Source organism: Cottoperca gobio, chromosome 9 (genome assembly GCF_900634415.1).
Source record: "Cottoperca gobio chromosome 9, fCotGob3.1, whole genome shotgun sequence".
Classification (NCBI taxonomy): domain Eukaryota; kingdom Metazoa; phylum Chordata; class Actinopteri; order Perciformes; family Bovichtidae; genus Cottoperca; species Cottoperca gobio.
In genome coordinates this window covers 4,290,963-4,312,061 of record NC_041363.1, presented here as the reverse complement: position 1 = coordinate 4,312,061, position 21,099 = coordinate 4,290,963, and the positions used below count along the sequence as shown (strand labels likewise).

At 42.2% G+C, this 21,099-nt stretch overlaps 2 protein-coding genes across 8 annotated transcripts; one reads left to right on the top strand and one right to left on the bottom strand.

Moving 5' to 3' along the window:
• Window positions 1–536: 536 nt before the first annotated feature.
• On the bottom strand, window positions 537–5,651 carry npy8br (neuropeptide Y receptor Y8b). 4 transcript variants are annotated; one of them, XM_029438979.1, is made up of 4 exons: window positions 5,498–5,651; window positions 4,963–5,131; window positions 2,958–2,997; window positions 537–2,871 (listed from the first exon to the last, which is right to left on the bottom strand). In XM_029438979.1, exons 3-4 carry the CDS (start codon window positions 2,969–2,971, stop codon window positions 1,749–1,751), a joined length of 1,137 nt encoding a protein of 378 aa, XP_029294839.1. In that variant the 5' UTR covers window positions 2,972–2,997; window positions 4,963–5,131; window positions 5,498–5,651; the 3' UTR covers window positions 537–1,748. The 4 variants fall into 4 exon arrangements, with proteins under 4 accessions (XP_029294839.1, XP_029294842.1, XP_029294840.1 ...); XM_029438982.1 differs by having other exon boundaries at window positions 537–2,997; XM_029438980.1 differs by lacking the exon at window positions 4,963–5,131 and having other exon boundaries at window positions 5,498–5,650.
• Window positions 5,652–14,635: 8,984 nt separating this feature from the next.
• On the top strand, window positions 14,636–20,448 carry klhl22 (kelch-like family member 22). 4 transcript variants are annotated; one of them, XM_029438962.1, is made up of 9 exons: window positions 15,143–15,360; window positions 16,200–16,276; window positions 16,480–16,541; window positions 16,623–16,788; window positions 16,863–17,186; window positions 17,304–17,713; window positions 18,350–18,542; window positions 18,674–18,907; window positions 18,993–20,448. In XM_029438962.1, exons 1-9 carry the CDS (start codon window positions 15,285–15,287, stop codon window positions 19,332–19,334), a joined length of 1,884 nt encoding a protein of 627 aa, XP_029294822.1. In that variant the 5' UTR covers window positions 15,143–15,284; the 3' UTR covers window positions 19,335–20,448. The 4 variants fall into 4 exon arrangements, with proteins under 4 accessions (XP_029294821.1, XP_029294820.1, XP_029294822.1 ...); XM_029438961.1 differs by lacking the exons at window positions 16,200–16,276; window positions 16,480–16,541 and having other exon boundaries at window positions 14,636–15,360; window positions 16,863–17,174; XM_029438960.1 differs by lacking the exons at window positions 16,200–16,276; window positions 16,480–16,541 and having other exon boundaries at window positions 14,636–15,360.
• Window positions 20,449–21,099: the final 651 nt, after the last annotated feature.

Here is a 21,099-nt window from a genome sequence, read left to right as displayed (position 1 = left end):
CACACACAGGCAGCACGCTGAATTTGACCCCGTAGAAGGAAATAACTATTTTTAAATGTTTACTGTATAGAACATAGGTCTTCAACAGGGGGTCCGTGACCCCCAGGGGGTCTGTGGAGGTACTGCAGGGAGGGGTCGCGAAATTGTTTGTAGATAAAGCAAAAAAAATAAAAATAATTATAATTTTTTTTTTGCACATTCACACCACCCACTCGCACAGAACTCCGACAGCACCCCCCCTCGCACAGAACTCCGACAGCACCCCCCCTTTGTTTGAAGCAGGGGGTCCCTGCTCCATGCTACACCAGTTTGCGGGTCCTTGGCCTGTAAAGCGTTGAAGACCCCCGCTGTAGAAGATGTTTTGTACACCACATACCGCAGCGTTGACAAGTGTTGATCGTATACATATCAGTGCTATCATTTCTGGGAATTAGGATCCCACACGCCACACTGAAGTGGAAACGGTGCATTCTGGTCTTAGTGAAGTGATTTCTGACTTCTAGAAAAGTACAAAAGATTTCCACTCAAAGTCAAAATATGTTGCCAATGTTATCAGGAAGCTGTTGAGGTAATCTCTGCAAGTTATCTTCTTCTCTGCACAAGTCAACTCGTCAAAATCAAATATTACAACATAGACGTTATGATTAGAGATAGTAGATAGTAAATGTTTTAATTCAATAACACAAAGCGACTTACAACATGTAAGAGATCTGCTATGCTACACACTGCTCTTTATTCCCCACCACGCCATAAACTATAACTGTGTCACATCTTTTACAGGCCATACATGTACTTAGTAATGCTATATACAGCAGAAGAACCACCGCTCTGACAACGTCCTTTACTGCCTCTTTTATTTTGTTTTATGGCACTTGATATATGGTTGTTGAATGGCACATTTTATGAGCAAAAAACATCCCACACGCAGAATATACTGGAGACCTTGGTGGACAGCGTGGATATATACAGTATCTATAACTCTTGACAAGGTTCTCTGTAAAAGACCATTACATTGTGTGGTGATTTTAGGTAATAAGAAATGCATTAGGATGATGCGAGTAAATCGTCTCAGTGGACGCCTGGAGGCACATTGAATGCACTAATGTTCTCTCCTTCAGTTATGTACTGTAATAAGCTACTCTGTCGATAATCATTAGCACGTCACATTTTACAATCTCTTAATATGTCATCAATACTATTAATATAAAACAGCAACATTGAAAAGAACATTTGTGAAGGAACCTTTGTCCCTTCACACGCCTCTGGTGGTTCGATTATTTACATTTAAAGCAGGTAAAGTGTGAAAAGCAACCCCTACACAGCTGATATTCAATGAAACGTGACTATCTGAGTAGATCCCAGGGCTTTATAAAGACAGATGTTTACCAGATTAAAAGCTATCTCTTCCTTCGTATGTGCCCACAGCACATGCGGAATGGACTATACAGACTATAGTTGAAAAGTGCTCATTTAAAGTGCCTTCAGCCGCCCTACACTACTTTGCAAACCTTTGCACCATCAATTTGTTATCTACTTCCTCTTACATGTGAACTCATACTGAATCGATGGCATAGCGCCATGTTGGTTAACTGTCTTCAGTCGTCTCTCTCTGGACTGCTGTTGTGAGGTTTATAACTTCGTTAATGTCAACCGAACGCAACAAAGCAAGAAAAGCTCCAAAGGATGACAGAATGAGGTCTGAAGAGGCCCCCACAAGTCTCTTTGTCTTGCACTGAAAACGCTTCCTTCTAAGTATTGGTGCTGATAGATCCATTACTCAAAATTGACCCCTTGGTGACCTCTGTGCTGACAGTGGAGAGCGGGACGCTCTCGTACCTCTCCGTCACGCCCCAGCAGCGACAGCGCAACAAGGTGGACTTGAGCTGTTTCTGGAAATTGCTGTTGAGGAAACCGTAGATGATGGGGTTGATGCAGGTGGAGGCCATGGCCGTGAGGTGGCAGAATGAGAAAATGATGTCATGTCCACAGGACGGGATGGCCTCGTGGTTCCAGTCAAACACCGTGTTGAAGACATTGAGAGGGAGCCAGGAGAGTGCGAACGCCACCACTATGGTGATTAGCATGGCGTTGATCCTCGTAGCGCCTTTGTTTTTCTTTCGAGTGGTGTTCCTGCCACGCTCCACCAAGTCCTTCCTCCTCCTGAGGCGCAGGTAGACGTGCAGGTAGCAGAGCATGACGAGGGCGAGAGGAAGGATGTACTGGAAGACGAGCAGGGAGGTGGTGTAAGCTCGCCGTTCTTGAACCGATGGCCACTGCTCCATGCAAACAAGGTGGTTGCTGTCTGGGAAGGGGAGGCTCAGATTCTGGAAAGGCGAGGTGAGTACGCTGTACGAGAGGAAAGGCACCGAGATTAGGCACGCCACAATCCAGGTGACAGCCACGGCCAAGTAGGACTGGCCCACCATGGGCTTCCATCCAGTCGGGTGCACAATGAGCTGGTAGCGCTCCATGGCGATGAGGACGAGGGAAAAGATGGAAACAGTGACTGATATACACTGGATGAAGGGCGTGAGCTTACAGAGGATGTCTCCTAGGATCCAGCGGTCCATCAGTGTGTAGATAATAGTCACTGGCAGGCATACAATGCACATGAGGATGTCAGAACAGGACAGGTTGGCGATGAAGACGTTGGTGACGTTGCGCATCTCCTTGTGCCGCGTGATGACAAACACCAGGCAAGAGTTCCCAATGAGACCCACCGCCATAACTGTACTGTAAGCAACGATGAGAAAAGTGGTGCCACTCACTGAGAGGGAGCAGTCCTCGCTGGAGTCCCACGGTATCTCTTTCCACAAGGCGTGGTTGTGATTGGTGTTGTGCTGCAGCTCCATGGTGGTGTTCCTGGGCTCCCTTCAAAGGCCGCGGGACAAATGGAACTAATTTATTATGTCACACCTGCTATAATTACTTCATGAGTATCATCTGCATTTTCTTACAGCTTTCCCTTCATCCTTAATTTCAGTCTTCATTCGCTGCCTGAGAAAAAAAAAGAAAGAAAATTAAACGAATGTCCAGTTTAATTCTTAAGTTATGACCTCTTGAGATATTAAGAGGAAGGTTTATCACTCAAATTGAAATGTAGCTCCTGTAAGAGCTGCAGCGTGAGAAGAAATTGACCCTCAGTTCCTTCTTATTAATAACAATATGTTGCAGAAACTGATTCTGTTGCTACACGACAGGTTTTTAAATCACACAGCTCCTGGACGTAATTCAACAAGTGTCTTTGTTGGTGTGTTTAGTGATTCTGTGTCACCTTCACACACACTGGCAGTGGATTCAGTACAACCTAACAAAAACTTATGAGAGGAATAACTAATGTTGGTATACAGATATCATCAAGGCAGCTCTTCTATCTTCTGGAGGACTGGCTATAAGGAGAAATGATGCTCTATAATGGCATGCTAATTTGAATTTCCATCACAATAAGATAATAATGACTGCTCCTTCAGAGACAATCATCCCGTCTCGCTGTTTTCTCCCCTTTTTGACGGCGGGAATGTATTCTGTTTCTTTCCATAAAGGAACATACACATCTCATTGTCGCTGAGCATTCACGATAGCTTCCCTGATCCTGACGCACATGTGGTTCTTACAATTTTGACGAATGAATGTACTGGAAGGAAAACGGAACAGAAATACAATTTCGCCAAGATCTTCTACATCTGACTAGTGTGTGTGGACGTGGACGTACAGATATTTATGTGTGTGTGTGTGTGTGTGTGTGTGTGTGTGTGTGTGTGTGTGTGTGCATCCAGCAGTTCTGATTAACCAACACTTTTGGCTCAAGGCTCAATTCCTCACACAATACTTTTGCATCACCGCTTTGCAAACAGAATGAAATCTACAGGATTGATCATTTTTAATTGAGGATTCCTTAAAGGAGACAAAGCGGACAGGTAGGGTGTTGTTTGCTTGCGGCGGTCTCTGTGATGAGCAGAAATGTTCTATTATAATGTGCTGTTTCATCTGCGGTGATTACAAACAAAGCCAGAGTATTCATAACTAAAAGTAATCACTGGTACCCGGAGCTAAGTACGGGAAAAGCACTTGAATTCCTTCATTGGCACACAGTCTTCTCTGTTCAGGCGTCAGGATAATTAATCCCCTTCTCGATGTCAACCTGATTAAACCTGGCTGAATTTCTGGATATGTGGCGAGCATATCATGCTGCAGCCTTGATGCTGATTATTTATGGCAGAACTTGGAGACTTAAAGTGATGCACTGCTTTGTGTTGTGTCTGCTGGCAAAGGAAACTCCCAGGGAATGTAGCAAGGATATATACCAAGGGCATTTTTAATATGTGACATGGGATTTACTATAAATTACACAGATTATCTGCAGGCTCTGCACAAAAGAAATATCCTGCAGAAAAGAAAATATAGTATAGGAATATCGTATTGCAATGACATCATATATCCAGATATTGTGATAAACAATTATGCACATACTAAATCAAATTTCTCGCATCAAACTCAATTAAATCAAACTATTGTCTTAATCTGATTACTATTTGTGTGCATGCTTTAAACAGGCATCTGGAAATATGTATTGTTTCTCCACAATTTTACTTGAAACTTATGATCATTTTGCAGTAACATTCTAAATACAATTACAAAACACTCATTTGTCATGTATTTAATTCACACAGGAGTATACAAGATAGACTTTATGATGTGTCTATATTATATAGATTATGTATTTACTGAATTACCAGCAAACATGATATGAAATAGAAGGTTGTTACCATATCGCTCAGCCTCAATGGAGAGGTTTGCAAAGAGATTTTTAATCCGTCCTTCACATCTCAGTCACCTCACTAAACCACTTTGATATGTCCAGATTTTCTCATGCATAAATGATTATAAGCATCATGTACCGGCGGATGAAAAACGCATGAAGGGATGACAAGTGTGAGATTGGTTACTGTATGTGCACCCTACCCTCTGTGTCTGCAGCTGTCCTGGATCCACTGTCTGTCTGCCTGTCTGTCTGCAGATGTCCTGGATCCACTGTCTGTCTGTCTGCAGCTGTGTATCTGCTCGCATGGAGACGGCAGGCTCCGGACAGGTGGAGGACTCCGATGGACCACCGTGTGTTCTCACCGCGCTCCTGTCCGGGGGAGAGACCCGTCACTCATTTCCTCCTGAACGTCCACTAAACTTACACTTTTTAACATCTCGTAAGAAGAGCATGTTACCAGTAAGTGAGAATAAAAACTCTAAATCCCATCAAGAAGCTATAGAAGGCACAGGAAATGAAACACCAGCGCGTAAACTCGCTATACTCAACGTAAAGAACCCATAAAGAAATATTAATGGCATATTAGTCATTAGAGCTCCGTGGTAGAATGTTATGAAAGAAAAACGACCCTATAGGAAAGCGTAATTTCTTACTTTCAGGTCACCCCCACCACAAAAGAGTTGCAAGCTACAGCACGAAATTACGTGTTTTAATTAGCCGTCAAAATGTTCTTACCGAGATGTTCTCGTGCCGGACTCGCAGCGCTGCTTTGCGTCAGGTGAGACACCAGCTCAGCTGTTCGGTCGAGCAGAAGGTAGGAGGCGTCCTGCCAGGATCTCTGATAGGAACTGAGATATCTCTTAAAGCGACCTTATGCCTCAGACTCAGGCAAGAGATGTGATTGGGAACATGTTACATAATAAATTCTCGGTGGCTCGCACGCACGTGCGCACGCATGTACTGTACACGCGTGCTCAGGCACGCGTCCTTACAGGGGCCAATGGGGAAATTGAGTTATTGGAAATGTGTAATCATAATCTGTTTTATTTAGTTTGTTGTTAAAAGGCATGCTAAGCCTTCTCATACTGAGGCGAGAGTCATATATCCCCAATTACAAATTGCTGTAATATAATGTTTAACATGTCTATTTACAGTTTCATGTATGTGACATATATGATACTTTTCCACATGTTTAAATAAAGACTGTATAGCCTTATACTGTCATATACTGTGGATGTAGTTAGCTGTGGATGAACAGACACAATGCTGTTCACAGAAACAGAAAGATTTAGTTTATTTAGCGAAGGTCTGTGGGTGCAGAGCTCTTATGATTAGTGTGTTTGGTGAAGACAAAGACACACAGAGTTTCAATTGCATCATCGTGTGTTCCTATAACATTGAAGTTTGTCACCCAAAACTATTTTCTGCTGCCAGAATTTAAAGACAGATATTGATGGATATTGATGGATATGTGCAGAGAAGTGACTTCATATCTCATATAATGATCGTTAACCATGTCAATGGGTATTCTGCAGTTCAAACTGACCACGCAGGTTCTCTGCAGTAAGCACCTTTGCAAAGATATTTTGACGCCCATACAAACTAAAGCATCATCACGATTAGATACCCTCTCAGATAACACCTCCAACTATTTTAAACCTGTTCTTTGCACCTCTCTTGCTTGTGCAACAGATTGTTAACTGCTTATTCACACTGTCCCCACACAGTCCTGCTCCAAATGGAGGCTGTAAATGAGAAAACAGTAATAGCTGTTTGTCTGAGAGGCAGAACGATGAATTGCCTCGCCGCCAACAACAATGGCTCTGTGGGTGTTCACTTGACACCGAGACACGGGTGTCAAGTCACTCAAGACAATTAATCTGTGCATATATCCATCGGAGAAGAGCAGGAATGCTGAGAAAGAAATGCATGTTTTTACTATTGAATATATTGAGACATGGCTGTTGAACCTCACCCCTTGTGCAATCTCCACTGCTGTCACTCACATTTGGATTTTTCTTTCAGCCGTTGTTTTGACAGAAGGAGAGAGGAAAACATTTTTTAGAGTAAGTCTTAAATGTCTAGACATCCGAGCACTATGGTGATATGAAATTGGTTTGTCCTTCAATGTATTTGTGATTGATAAGTGACACGTTGAAGGGCTTCGCTCAAGTGTGGCCTGAGAAGGTTATGCAATCTGGAAAGGAAGAATACCTTTCATGGAAAGAACGAGAACATGGTTTTTTTTATTTTATTCCTGTCACAGAGCACATGAGCATAAACAAACAGAAAGCAGATGAGTTTTGTTCTATCTTTCGTGATAAGGTCGAACAGGAACAGATCCAAACATTGTTTTAAACATCGCATGAAATATGTGATTACTTCTGTTATTCGGTACACTCTATCAACTGTTTAGACTCCCGCCCTGCGTCCATTTACACAACACATAATGCCACTCCAGTCAAATTTATGTCCATATTTGGATTCAGAAGGAGACTCGTATTGCATAAGGTTTGTAGCTCTTGTGGGACAATTCTTAATAGTTTTATGCGTCATTGCCAGTGTAAATCAATATAGTACCATGCGCTATTAAGATGGAATTGTTCCCCTGCTGTAGATCCACATATCCATGTTTAATAGTGTTTGGGGAGTAGTTGTTCCTCTGTATTTTTAAGGCCATACTCGCTTTTCTGGGTGATTTATTTGTGTTGACAAAAAACTCTCACTTTAACAGACCTTTAATATCCTCTGCTGTGCAGTGAGGCTTCAAAATAGATTTCAACAGCAGCCAGCCGAAACAAATGCATAAATGGCGCTCCTCTGTAACTTCACACTTCATCCAGTCGTGTTTTAAAGGAGGTGCAGAAAGAAAGAAAGAAAGACAGAAAGAACCTGTAATAAAACAATATAACAAAGAAGGAAACCGCAGTATGTTTGGCCTTTGACGCCTATGTGACAGGTGTAAATAAAACATAAAAAACAAAACATATATATAAGTCTAACATGTATTGTGCGTACAGTTATGGCAGAAGCATTAGCAACATTTTGCATAATTCTGTGCAAAGAGTTTATCGTTACCTCTGCTGAGGAGGTTATATCTTCGGGTCAGTTTGTTGGTTTATGTGTCTGTTTGTCAGCAGGATTACGGAAAAACTACTTCCCAGATTTTCATAAAACTTGGTGGGAGGGTGCAGCACGGGCCGAGGAAAAAGCCATTTAATTTTGAAGGGGATCCGAACCACGGGGAAACGGCCTTGTCTGAGGTCTGCTCTCTCTGAGTGCCCATCTACTTTATTAATGGAATCATATTGTGAAGTGTCTAAACATATAAGAAAGCTGGATCACAATGAAATACATATATATATATATTTTAATGTGATGCTCCTCTTGCCACTTGTTGTAGTTGGTATAATATTGTACTTATATGAGCTCAGTGCAGATAGTTGCTGAAATATAAAAGATGTCTTACTGTAGTGTTGATCAATGTTGACATGTGAGTTGTAACAATGCAACAATAATTCATGTGAATAGAACAGAAAACTTACAGTGAACAACAACATCAAACACTGAATGAAAATAGAAATGCAGTGTATGTGGATACTTGTGATATACAGGGTATAGCTACAACACAGCGAGCTGCACTTGTTTGTATATTTCACATCTTGTTGTTGTAAAACTAGGTCAAGGTCTGTCAGGGATTACTTTATGCTCCTGTTTATAGCGCACCTACAGTGTAAATATAAAGAGATGAGAATGAAAAGATTTACAACCACTAACACATTCATGCCATGGGAATGTTATTGTGGGCCAACACATTATAGTGCTAGTCATATATTAGTTTGTAATATACCCATATATCATGCAGTGATGAGGATCTGTGTGTGCAGAGAACAATTAATCAACAGCTACAGATTTGCTAGTGTGTGTAGTGTAGGAGTCTGTTTGTACCTTTTGAGAGACCCGTTTGTTTTAATTGCAATATTTTATTGTCATGTATGAATAATTTATGACTTGTGTTGCATGCAATATGTTTTCTGTTTGACATCAATGATAGTGCATGAGGAAGAAAGAAAGAAAAAATCCAAAATAATCCAAAATAATCCAAAATAGGAAAGAAAAACAAATCAAAATACATGTCAAATTGAGTTACGACTCTTTGTTTAATCGAGCGTTTGATCCGTACGCTCTTCACACCCCTCTCAAGAGCAACACAATTATTCCCGGGTTTTCATGGGTGTGAAAATGTGACAATACAAAAGGTGAACATGACTAATTCATCATCCAAAATCAAACAGTGAAACACAGAAACTCTATTGATCATGTCGCTTGATTCTCCCTCCAACCCCTCTCTCATTAAATCCACACGCATTGTATACAGGGAGCTCTTCATTGAGCGAAGGACGGTCTCCCCTTCGGTATTACGGCAACTTCCATGAACCGCGCTGAAGTGATCCTTGACTCCATCACTGCAACACCGTTCTATATATCCCCCGAGGCTTTAAATAACCCGGACAAGAACAAATGCCACAATACCTCAGGTACTCCTGGATGAAACAACCTCCATCAGTTGAACAGATCACATCCGACACAGAAGCTCACCTTGATGCTCCTCTGTTTTAATGTGACTTTCGGGAACAGCTGGTAATAATGATGAGTAGTAAAGAAAAAACAATTCATGCTTCATATGCTGTACAATAATATTAAGCGGTTTCTCACAGTGACGAACCCCTGAGAGAACTCTGCAGAGCTTTAGCATCTTATTTCTCTGCTCATGTATTTCCATTGCACAGCTTCACCGTTTTGGTTGAGTCCCACGGCTCTCATGTGTCTGCAGTACGAGGGTTCGCTCGGGAAAGGTCCGAGTCCACCTCAGAGTACGATTAAATCTGACTGAATGTTGGCTTTCCAAACGCTCTCAGTTTTCTCTTTCTGGACCAACAAAGTCTGCCAGGTGTGAAATGAAACAAAGCTAACAATAAACCGATACCAATTTTGATATGTGCTACTTCAAATGACATTACATTTCGTACAAACTGATTTAAGCAGGGAAAAGAGCAAAGAGAGAGAAGACAAAGAAGGAGGCGGAGAGGAGCCTGATGTTGGGGTTTATTAAAACACAATTGCATTAGCAGAGACAGAAATGAGAATCAATCCAGTGTGCATTAGATCTGCTGACCCTCCGCCTTTAATTCATATAAATGTTCTGCATGTCCTTCCTGCTTTCCAAAGCCACATACGTATTCTACTCAGCTCCAGTCACATCTGTGTGCAGCAAAGACAAATGCTTCTTTGCTCTTTGCTTTCCTGTTCCTCTGTGTCGGCATATGATTCAGACTCTACGCTAACGTTGTCAAAGCGAATGAGACGGTGGATATCACACCCCAAAATAGCCCTCGTCCCTATAGCAAGAGGTGAAAACTGAATTCAGAGGCAGCAATTAGCAGGATAGTGGGGGGACAGCAAGTTACCACTGATCCACAGATGTCTTGTTCAATAGTAGTTCAGATCCTCTGACACATGGCAGATACGACTAACAAGTTTACGTTTGGTCCACCGTAAGTGGAGGCAGTTTCTGGGGTGACTGATCATCGCAATGTTTATTTAATGCTCATGAAACCTGCAGAACATGCATACTGATCAGTCTTTGATGAGCACAATGTAAATGAATCATTTCATGTCAGTGTAAAAATAAATGTTCTATGGCGAGGCGATCTGACGCAGACCTTCTCCTTTGAGAGCGGAGCAGTGCAGTCGTGCTATCTGGTGCTATCAAGTCTCTGCTTGCTGTCTTGTATAACACTTCCCACTGGGAAATGGCAAGTTTTCTGTCACGTGTGCGCCATGTGACGAAAAAAAAAAGTGATGATCTTCTGTCTTTCTCTACAAGAAGCCGTAAAGTTGTTTCCATCCTTTCACAATCTTCAAATGAGAAGTGACGGACAAGCATGTGGAACGACTGGACAAGACTTGTTTTCTTCTTTGTATTAATACCAACTGACAATCCCAGCATCCTGTAGAGCGGCACACACTGCTGGGACGCCTAAATATTTCAGGAACATTGGTTTGTTTTCTCTAAGTCCCCAGTGAGGCGGGGAACTCTCCCAGCTTCTTCCAAGACCAATGACCCAAAGGAAGAAAAAACACCACTTAAGCCGACTCGAGAGTTGCCATTATGGTCAAATAATAATTCTCAATATTTTCCCATGTAATTTCAATTATGTGGAGTACTTACTGAATACAGACTAAAAATTGCATTTTCCACAATCCCTCTGTGGCATGCCACAAAATGATTCATAATCACAACAAGACATACTGAGGCAGATCTGTCCAAGTCCCGCGGCAGTGTAATTGACCCCCCACTGCTTATCATCTCAGGAGAATTATGTATCAGTGGCTGCTGTACTGGGGCAGTTGGCAGGCTTCATCAAACAGCAATGCTGGAAGTTGTTGTGTTACAGGGTTTTTGGTGCAGGGGGAAATTGATTGCTCGCCTCACAATCACCAGCAGCCCCAGCAAAATTGCACCTGCCAGGGCTGCACCTCAGTCACTTTACAACCCTCCACTCAACACATGAATCACAGAGCGGGGAGTGTGTATAATACAGTACACACAGTTCATTTCACACTGCTGCCATTCCTTTATGAACAGTCTCTGGGGTTGTTTTTTTAAACGTTGACATGAACTCGCCACAGTTTTTCTGCTTTACTACTGACTTCACAGTTCAACTTACAAATGAAGTGTTGTGCAGAAAGCTGCTCATTAAGACTCCAGCTCTTATATATGTCAAGTGTGCGAGTAACTGTGGCTGAGAAATGGCAAACACAGAACATATGGAGAGACTGAGAGTTTATAATGAAGATAAAGGAGGTGTGTGGAATAAGATCTGGGACCCTGTTCTGGGTAAGGACCAATATATATATATATATATATATATATTTATATAATATAATATATATATCATGTGTAAAGCCTCTTTCTGTATATGTATTTGTTTATCTATATAGACCTTTGTACTTTACAAAATCTACTTTGTATTTCATTTAATTATGGCTGTGGTTATTGTTATTACCCGGGATGTGTTGTGTCCGTTTGTGTTTTCATTTTCTTTCTTGTTCGTTGGTATTCCAGCTATGCTCGCAAAATATAATAAACTAAAATTTAAAAAAACATTTGCCTCTGAAACTACCACACTAACTAATAACAACAATAATAATAATAATAATAATAATAATAATAATAATACCTTTTGTTTGTATAAAACACCAAAACAGCAACAATTAAAAGGCAGCTGGTAGTTGGCATGGTAACCATCTTAGATGGGGTGAAGGCAGAATGAATGGCACCGCTGGAGCTGTGCTGTCCCACACTAATCAGTTGTATTGTCCTCCCGTCTGCCAGTTTCTTCTCATATCATGTAGCAGTCGGAAAGCATGCTGTGGAGCATGGCAGCTCCACTAACCTGCTGTACTCCTTGGTAAAGCCTATTGTGCCGTAACTCACTGACTCTTCTAATCATGGGATGGCCACTAATGGCACCGCGACATGGTCTCCTTCAGTAAGTATTTGAATGGAGGTAAAACATCTTAACAGTTGCAGGATTTGTGTAACAGGATAAAAGCTTAATGTCATGTCTTGGTAACTGCCGTAAGCCAACGTCCCTTTTTAAAGTCTGTTTGTAGTACAGATTGACAGTTCATTCTGTAAGAGCAGCCCACTTTGTTTTCATTTCTTTGTCATTTCTTCCTCCAGTCTGTGGCGCAGCAGCTGCGCAGCCTTTCCCTGATGAGAGGAGACAGCCCGCTGTTAATGTACTGGAATGCTCTACTCTCAATAATAACAAAAACAGGCTCCCCCCCGACCTCCAAGAAGATCCAACCAAAACAAAAAGCATGCTTTCAGTCTTTTACGATGACTGATGTCACTGAAGTGTATCACTTCTTGTGTACCTGTGATTATGTCGCTCTTATCAGCAAGTCATGTGTGAAGATTATTCTAAATTCATGCTGAGCAATTAAAAAGTGAAGTGTGCGATATATCTTTGACACCTTATGTTAGAAAGTGAAAGCACATTAGTAGAGTAGTTAGAACACCTCACAACTAAAGTCTAAAGTCATAAAGATGTATCTGTCATAGCACAATGAGTATTACAACAACCTTTTTCAAATGTTTATATCAATGATCCTTGCTTTATATTATATTATACTTGCTAAATATTATCTTTTTCCCACCGTTCTCATAAACAGGAGAGAAAAGTTACTTTGCCTCTGAGGGTTTTCAGTAAAGTAATCCACAAAGACAACATCAGCTCATCACATAAAGGACAAATTAAAGGGGAGTAACACTTTCAGCGTCACCTTCATTGTCTGTGACTGATTCTCCGTTAACTAATTATTAGTTTGGTCTATAAAATGTCAGAGAATTGTGCGTCAGAATCTCCTAAAGCTTTAAGTGATGTCATGAAATCACTCTCCGTTCTCCTGCCTGATGAAGAAACTATCTTTGGTGGTGCATGATTCCATCACTGGCAGGGCATCTCTTCTGCCACATGACATGTGTGTCAGGGGAAGAAAGTAATGATTCTCTATTTGAAAAGGACATTTCTGCACCCAAGACAAAAAAAACCAGGGGAGCCTCCCCCCCCCCCCCCCCCCCCCCCCCTTTATTTCCCACTGTGCTCCACTGTATATTAGACTGGAAAATAAATCAAGTGATGGATTATTCCAACAGTGTTTTTGCGAGTGGAAAAATCTCTACTCTTCGTGTCAAGAAAATGATATATGTAAATTGAAACCTCGGCAGAAGATGAATGAGATTGTAAAACCTGAGCAATATGAAGCCTCATGACTGGCTGCATTATAAAATCTATCTGGCAGCTCATGCAGTTATCAAACTGGGGAAAATCAATCCGGAAAGCGTTTGTTCGGAAGAAGACCAAATATTGGAGGGGCAGAAATGATAAATTCAACAAATAGTTGGCACGAATGAAAAATTATTCTTTTAGACTTGGCACATCACAAGTTCTTTGTGTTTGTGTCACGCAAATATTATTATTTAAAGATAAAGATATATTGCATACTTTGCATATAAAATTTTGATAGAAGTGTTTGGAAATAGGTGAACTGTGCCAGTAAGAGAGAAAGAAAGTAGCAATACCATATTGTACTCCATTATAATGCCCTCTATTTAAGGAAAGTACAGAAGTATTATATATAAAATGTATTTAAGTATCTGAAGTAATGACAGAGAAAGGCCGCTTTTAAAATGTTTAATTAATGATTGTAATGTAGCTGATTCAGGTGGTCGTTAGCCTCACTACTGTTATTAGTTAATTGGTCTGTGTAATAACTAGTAACTGCAGCCATTGAAAAATGCAATAAAGCAAATAAAGTCCATTGTTTAGCTCTGAAATGTAATAGAATTTTAGAAAAATGAAAATTTCCTACTGAAGTAAAGATCCACTGCCTCAAAGCTGTACAAACATACAGAGCAAATGTACTTGGGATTACTTTCAACCTTTGGTGCTGGTGTTTTTGTAAGACATGCAGTGTGACAGCAATAAGAAACAGCACCCTCTTGTGTTCACACAATGAGTCACAGTATCTAAACATGTGTTCAACTAAATATTTATTTTATCAATAAAAATAATCAGAAACTAAACAGGATTTAAAAAAAAAAAAGAATATAATGGCTCTAACTCTACACGCGATAAACATAAAATCAAATCAAAACATGTATGTTTGTAAATTAACATGTTATTTTCCTGCAGACAGACGTCTCTGATTGGCTCTTTCTAGGAAACTGGGCGGGACAATACCACGGCAACGACCAATAGTGTGTGAGCTCACTGCCTGACACCAAAAAAGTAAACAGACTTGTTTTGATCTGTCAAAAATCAGGTGACTGTGCTAAGCTAGTTATTCCACACAAGAGATGGTGTCACATCAAACTATTCATGTAAAACGTTTGATTTTTGACAAACACGAAGGTATTTTCGTGGAGTGGTTTTGATTCCGTTTTAAAGTGTTGTTTTTATAGTGCGTTATTCAGCTAGCTGTTAGCTTACAAGCTAATGTTGTTTAACATTTAAACTAACTTAACAATAGCTGACAGTGTAGTGGCAGCTAGCTAGTAGGTTGAAGGAAGGGCGGATGTATGTAACTATATACTTTCAAGTGTTTCAAATAGCTCTGTAGATTAAGTTATGCTATAAATTGCGTGTATATCTGTGACGTTACACTCCCTAATTAGATTTCAAGCTAGCCGTAAACACCCTTCTTTATCCGCTAGCTGCCCAGTCGACTATGTGAAGAAATACTTCAAATGGCTTTAACACTAGACAGATAAAAGCGATGAAGCCTGAACATCAGCACCCTGTCATGGCTGAGCACGGACAGCTGAGCCCGATGGGAGGACGCGCTGACTCGTCAGGCCGCCTGGGCCGACAGACCTACAAGAGTTCAGCCCACTTCCGCAGCCTGCAGGACGGCCTGCTGGCTCTCAGGCAGGGGGGCATCCTGTTCGATGTGGTGCTGCTGGTGGAGGGTCGGCCCATCCAAGCCCATCGGATACTTCTGGCAGCCTCTTGCGATTACTTTAGGTAAAACTCACTGCAGGTTTCCTTCTTTCAGTTCCTTTATTTATGCAGATACCATTCAAGAATAACTTAAAGACCCAGGCAGTGTTTATATGCACACACACACACACACACACACACACACACACACACACACACACACACACACACACACACACACACACACACCACTTCACTACACAAACAAGTAGCAGAATACCTTTATTCAAAACTATACAATACATTTTATTTCAGAGATATTTTTAGAGGAAAGCACACAAACAAAACACACAAGTACTACACACTGATGAAAATGTGTGTGTCTCCACATCTTGAAATCACATCCATGTATTTTCAAAGGTTGCATTTTGCAAAACATTTGTGGTGACAAAAAAAAGCATGTAATAAAAAGTGCTCAATGCTAATGCACAGTCCTGTTACTGATGTGTTGGCTTCCATTGTAGTTGTAAACAGGTACTCACCTGTGGTGCTCTTTTTATAGCGCTTACATCCTGATTGATGAGTCCACAATCAAGCAATTATGTGTCTGGCCAGGTGGTCCCAGGTGTGACTTGACGTCAGATTCCTGTGTCTTGTATAGAGAACCTTTATGCAGTGTGTTGCAAATTGTAAATTAGGTGCAAAGCAGAAAATGTGTTTAGAGTTTTGGAGACTTGAGGTTTTGCTCTCGGAGTGTCGGCTGCAATAACTTTGCTTTGTTTGTCACTTTGTGGAAAACATGTCGGCAGGTCGCACAGATCATCACTGAGCTCCACAGTCAGCCAGCAGCATACTGTATACAGCATATGGAGTGATACCAATAAGTGTATTGATGGTGACGTTAAGCATTGTACTGTTTGTAGCTTGCTGTGCAGGACGGGGTGGAGGACGATGCTTCTCTGGGGTTTGCATTGTGACATTTCACCAGAGCCTACAGTTGGTAGGTAGCCCTGTAATCCTATTATAATGCTAAAAGGAGGTAAAGATAAGGCACTAGCATCCCTTTTTATAGAGATGCTTTTACTGCATTGGCTGTGCTTTGTACGCACAGTTGAAGGGGATAACAGCTGACGCTCAGTGTACTCAACAAAGATTTGGTTGAAAGCATTATGAAGGTTTTGTGATACAGAAATTACTTTTCAGGTGATTTCTCTGTTTTCTTGGAAACCTGTACGAGAACGAGAGGTGGATGTTATGCAGCAAAAGTACGTGGCAGACACTAGGGTCATTGTGGTCGTCTTATCTCAACATAAGACATTTAACAATGTGTCCCTGCTCTCCGTTAGGGGGATGTTTGCTGGAGGCCTTCGGGAGACGCAGCAAAAGGAGATCCCAATTCACGGAGTGTCTTTCATGGCCATGACAAAAATACTTGACTACATCTACACTTCTGAGATTGAGTTAGACCTGGAGTGTGTGCAGGAAGTCCTGATCGCTGCCACACTAGTGCAGGTGAGCTCTTTGTTGATCACATTGTGCCTTGTTGTCTTTTCTTCAGCTAATTTGTGTCCTTTTGTGTCTCAAAGCTTGAGGTTGTCACCGGTTTCTGCTGCGATTTCCTTTTCTCCTGGCTGGACGAGAGCAACATTTTAGATGTCCGCAATCTCGCTGATCTCTACGGACTGCAGCAACTTAATGCCAGGATCCACTCCTACATGCTCAGGAACATCCAGGCTTTGTCTCGCACCGACGTGTACCGACAACTCCCCCAAGACGAAGTGTTCAGCGCGCTGAGCAGCGACAAGCTTCAGGTGAACAGCGAGAACGAGGCGTACGAGGCGGCTCTTCACTTCCACTACAGTCCTCTGCAGGTGGAAACTGACCAGGTGTACTTGCAGGTCAGTCCTAAGGTGTGTCTGCATTTTGTACTCATCTACATCAGATACACACTCTTTGCTTCGCTTCACTCACAAAGCTTCATCTGCCTGAATTGCAATCAACCATTTTTGAATCTTTTTGACCCAAAGGACAATCTGAAGATGCTGGACGCTGTGCGTTTCTGCCTGATTGAGAAACAAGTGCTGCAGAGGCTGTACGGCAGACTGAACCAGTGTCCCCTCAAGGACTCTGTGTCGGCCGCCCTGCGGTACCATGAGCAGGAGATCTGGCAGCCCGTGCTGCAGAGTCCTCTCACCCAGCCACGCTCCACCTTCCACTGCATATTGGGCTTTGGGGGGATGTTCCCCTCCACCTCCCTCACCGACGCCGAGCATTTGTTTCAGGTGTTCCACCCGAGCTGGGGGGAGTGGAGGACTCTCGCTTCTGCACACACCCCCCGAATGTCCAACCAGGGCATCGCTGTGCTCAACAACTTTGTTTATCTGATTGGAGGAGACAAGAACTCCAGTGGATTTCGTGCAGAGACCCGCTGCTGGAGGTGAGAGCCCATCCCATTGGTCGAGTTTCAAAGAGTGCACTGTGTGAATCTTTTGGGATCTCACAACATAAACATTTTAAGTTCTGTGAGCCGAACGTTTAACAGTTAAACACACGAGCCAGGGGTTTCTGGTGGACAAACTACGTAATGGCTTCACTGTCTGTTCCTTAACTACGGCAAACACACCTTTGGCATTTTGAAGCTGCCGTCACTTGTTGCATATCGGCTGACATATTTGCAGATAGCGTTGTATTTGCAATAAGCTAATATTGGCTGTTATGTAAGCCCACCTGATTTGTTGATTGGGCTCTAGTCTACAGAACGTCGGACAATAGTTCCAAATGTCGACATGTTCTCAGATTGCTTGCTTTGTCTGAGCAGCTGTTTCAGTTTACAGTGATATTAAACAGAGAAAAGCAGAAACTCCTCTTATTTGAGAAGCTGGAACCAGCGACGGTGAATAAATGATTTAATTGATAAACAACTGGACTTTGAGCGTTTCTCAGATTTGGTAAATGCAGAAGTGTAAAACCTGACCTGCTCATACATTGGTTACATTTGATCTGTGCTTTGGCCACTTTCTTCTTGCTCATTGCATTTTCAAAGTCTAGTTATCCTTCACTGTTTTGTTTCCAGGTACGACCCGCGTCACAACAGCTGGTGCGCCATCCAGCCTCTGCAGCAGCAGCACGCTGACCACTGTGTGTGTGTCATGGGCGGCCATATTTATGCCATTGGAGGACGAGACTACAGCCATGAACTGGACTCAGTGGAGCGCTATGACCCGCACACCAACCTGTGGGAATTTGTATCCCCCCTAAAGAGAGAGGTAAAACAATAGAGACACATGCATGTAGTACTTCTACCATCCACATGATGGTGCTACATACCCACCTGTGTAAATACCAGGTGATCCCTCTGCTTTAACTTCTGTTAATCCTAGTCTGACCTTCCTTCTAGGTTTTCGCCCACGCCGGAGCAGTGTTGGATGGGAAAATGTATACAACGTGCGGGCGCAGAGGATTGGCGTACCTCAAAGAGACCTACTGTTATGACCCTGTGGCCAATCACTGGTCAGCGTGTGCCGAGGGGCCGGTGGAGCGCGCCTGGCACGGCATGACTGCCGTTAAAGGACGCGTTTATGTCATTGGTGGAAGCAATGATGAGCGTGGATATCGGCGCGATGTCCTGAAGGTACAATGTCACAAGTGGTGATTAGTGTTGCATGATGAAGGCGAGCTGAGGTCGGACTGTTTCCTGTTTTTAATTTGTTTTTCAGGTGGCATGCTTTGACCCTGAGGCCAACACTTGGTGTTCGCTGGCCCCCCTCCCCGCGGGACACGGAGAACCCGGCATAGCTGTGCTGGACAGTCGCATCTACGTCCTGGGTGGACGTTCCCACGACAAAGGCAACAGGATGAAATACAATCACGTGTACAACGCGGACGTGGACGAGTGGGAGAACGAGACGGAGTTCAAGGAGCGTGTGTCCGGCCTGGCGGCCTGCGTGGTGCTCGTGCCCCCCGCTGTCATCGCCCAGGCCAGGAGCTGGGAGCAGCGCACCAAGGCTTCGTGGGAAGACGTGGACATCGACAACTCGGAGGACTCTAGTGAGGATTAAAGCCGCTGTGTTGCACTGAATGTCTGAGCACTGGAGACTCTTATGCACTTTTTCTTACACAGCATGTTGAAGTACCCGTGGGGTCTTCTGACGTGTGTCCTTCTTGCACGTCGACCACTTTGAGTGCCTCTGAACCAAAGTGTCATTCGGAGCCTTTGCACACTTTTCTTAGCTGTTCTTAGATAATCATTGTCCACCTGCTAACCTGCTACTGAACATTAGCTGCCTGTGCATTGTAGACAGAACCTCTGTCTTCACGTGACAGAAAGCAGTGGAGACGACTGTGTGTGCAGCACCATGGTGGTGCGCAGCACTCGCAGCAGCACCCCTCGTGTCTGTCTGAATTTCCGACACAGGATGAAAGGAGGTTAATACTTCTGAGACTTACGGGCGGTGGTTACCTTTTTAAGCGAAATCTTTAATTTCTGAGAATTAAAGAAGATTTCTAATTTGATTCTTATCGTCAGCCTAGCACTGGGCTTTACCTTGGAGTTAGCTTCTCATCCAAAGTACTGAGTCGTCATTAAGTCGTGACACGTTGAACTGTGTGCCTTGTGTTTGTGGTGACATCCTGCGTGAAGTTTGTATCTTGCAGATCATTCAGTGGATGGACATGAGCCATGTGCCTCTGACGTCACAATTTGTTTTGAATGATTTGTGTTTGTACCTGAATGATGAGGCGCTGGAGCTACAGGTTGTAGACCCCCCCCACATGCTGCCATGTCTGGAAAGGATTTATGAAGTCTTGATTTTTGTGTGAAACCAAACAACTGGTTTCATTTGTTACTGGTACTTTCATGGATCTTTCATACGGCATACGTTACTTCGTTACTGAATCCAAAGAGCACAATGAGGAGCAGTTTGAGATTATTATTATTATTATTATTATTATTCGCTGAGCTGAGCCGAGCTTTGCTCCGGGCTTCTGCTCGTTGCCTCACATCATTGTTACGTTGTTTAATACGAGCATTTCAGAAGCTCAACGACTCCGGCTCCGATGCATCTGTCGTTGAAGAACGATGTATTGGAGCTCGCTGTCACACAACATATGCAAAGTTAGTATTCTATTCATGACGTACCTTTTGAGATGTAATAAAGATAGTAATATATCACCTCCACAGCGTGATGTTTATTCATTTGACGGATATTTTCAGATTTATTTTAATACTTTCGATGATTCTTTCTTTCTGTCCAAAGGTCGATAATTCACTAATTATTATTTCATAAGCAGTTTCCTGGAATTTAGTGCGAATTATAGGGATTTAGAAAATAAGTTTATAAGAAAGTTTTGATTTCCAGATGAAATTTACTTGAAATAATTGAAACATTTAAATAAAACTTGCAGGAAATTAAATTACTAAACAAATAAATAATTATTTAAAATATTTTTATTTTGCATATATAATTATTTTTGTATCATAGTCAACGAATGCTATGTTAATGTTAAATCCATTTAAATTGTCCTGATATTTAAAAAAATACAGGTTTCATAGTTCAATGAATGCAAACATATTCATTCCTTATATAATTTCATAGATTACGTTCGAATCTAAGAAATCTATAACTCTTAGAATCTGCAGTTATGTTTTATATATTAATATTGTTGGAAGACATTTCTCTTGTGCTTTTCTTTAATGATTCCCAGCGACAGGCGCGGGGGGCTCCTGCTATATTCTCTACTTTGAAAGGAGCCTCTCCTGACGTGGACCTCAGTGTTCCTAAAAGCTTCGTTGGTGTGAAGAACTTGCGTCTTCACTCTTCATGA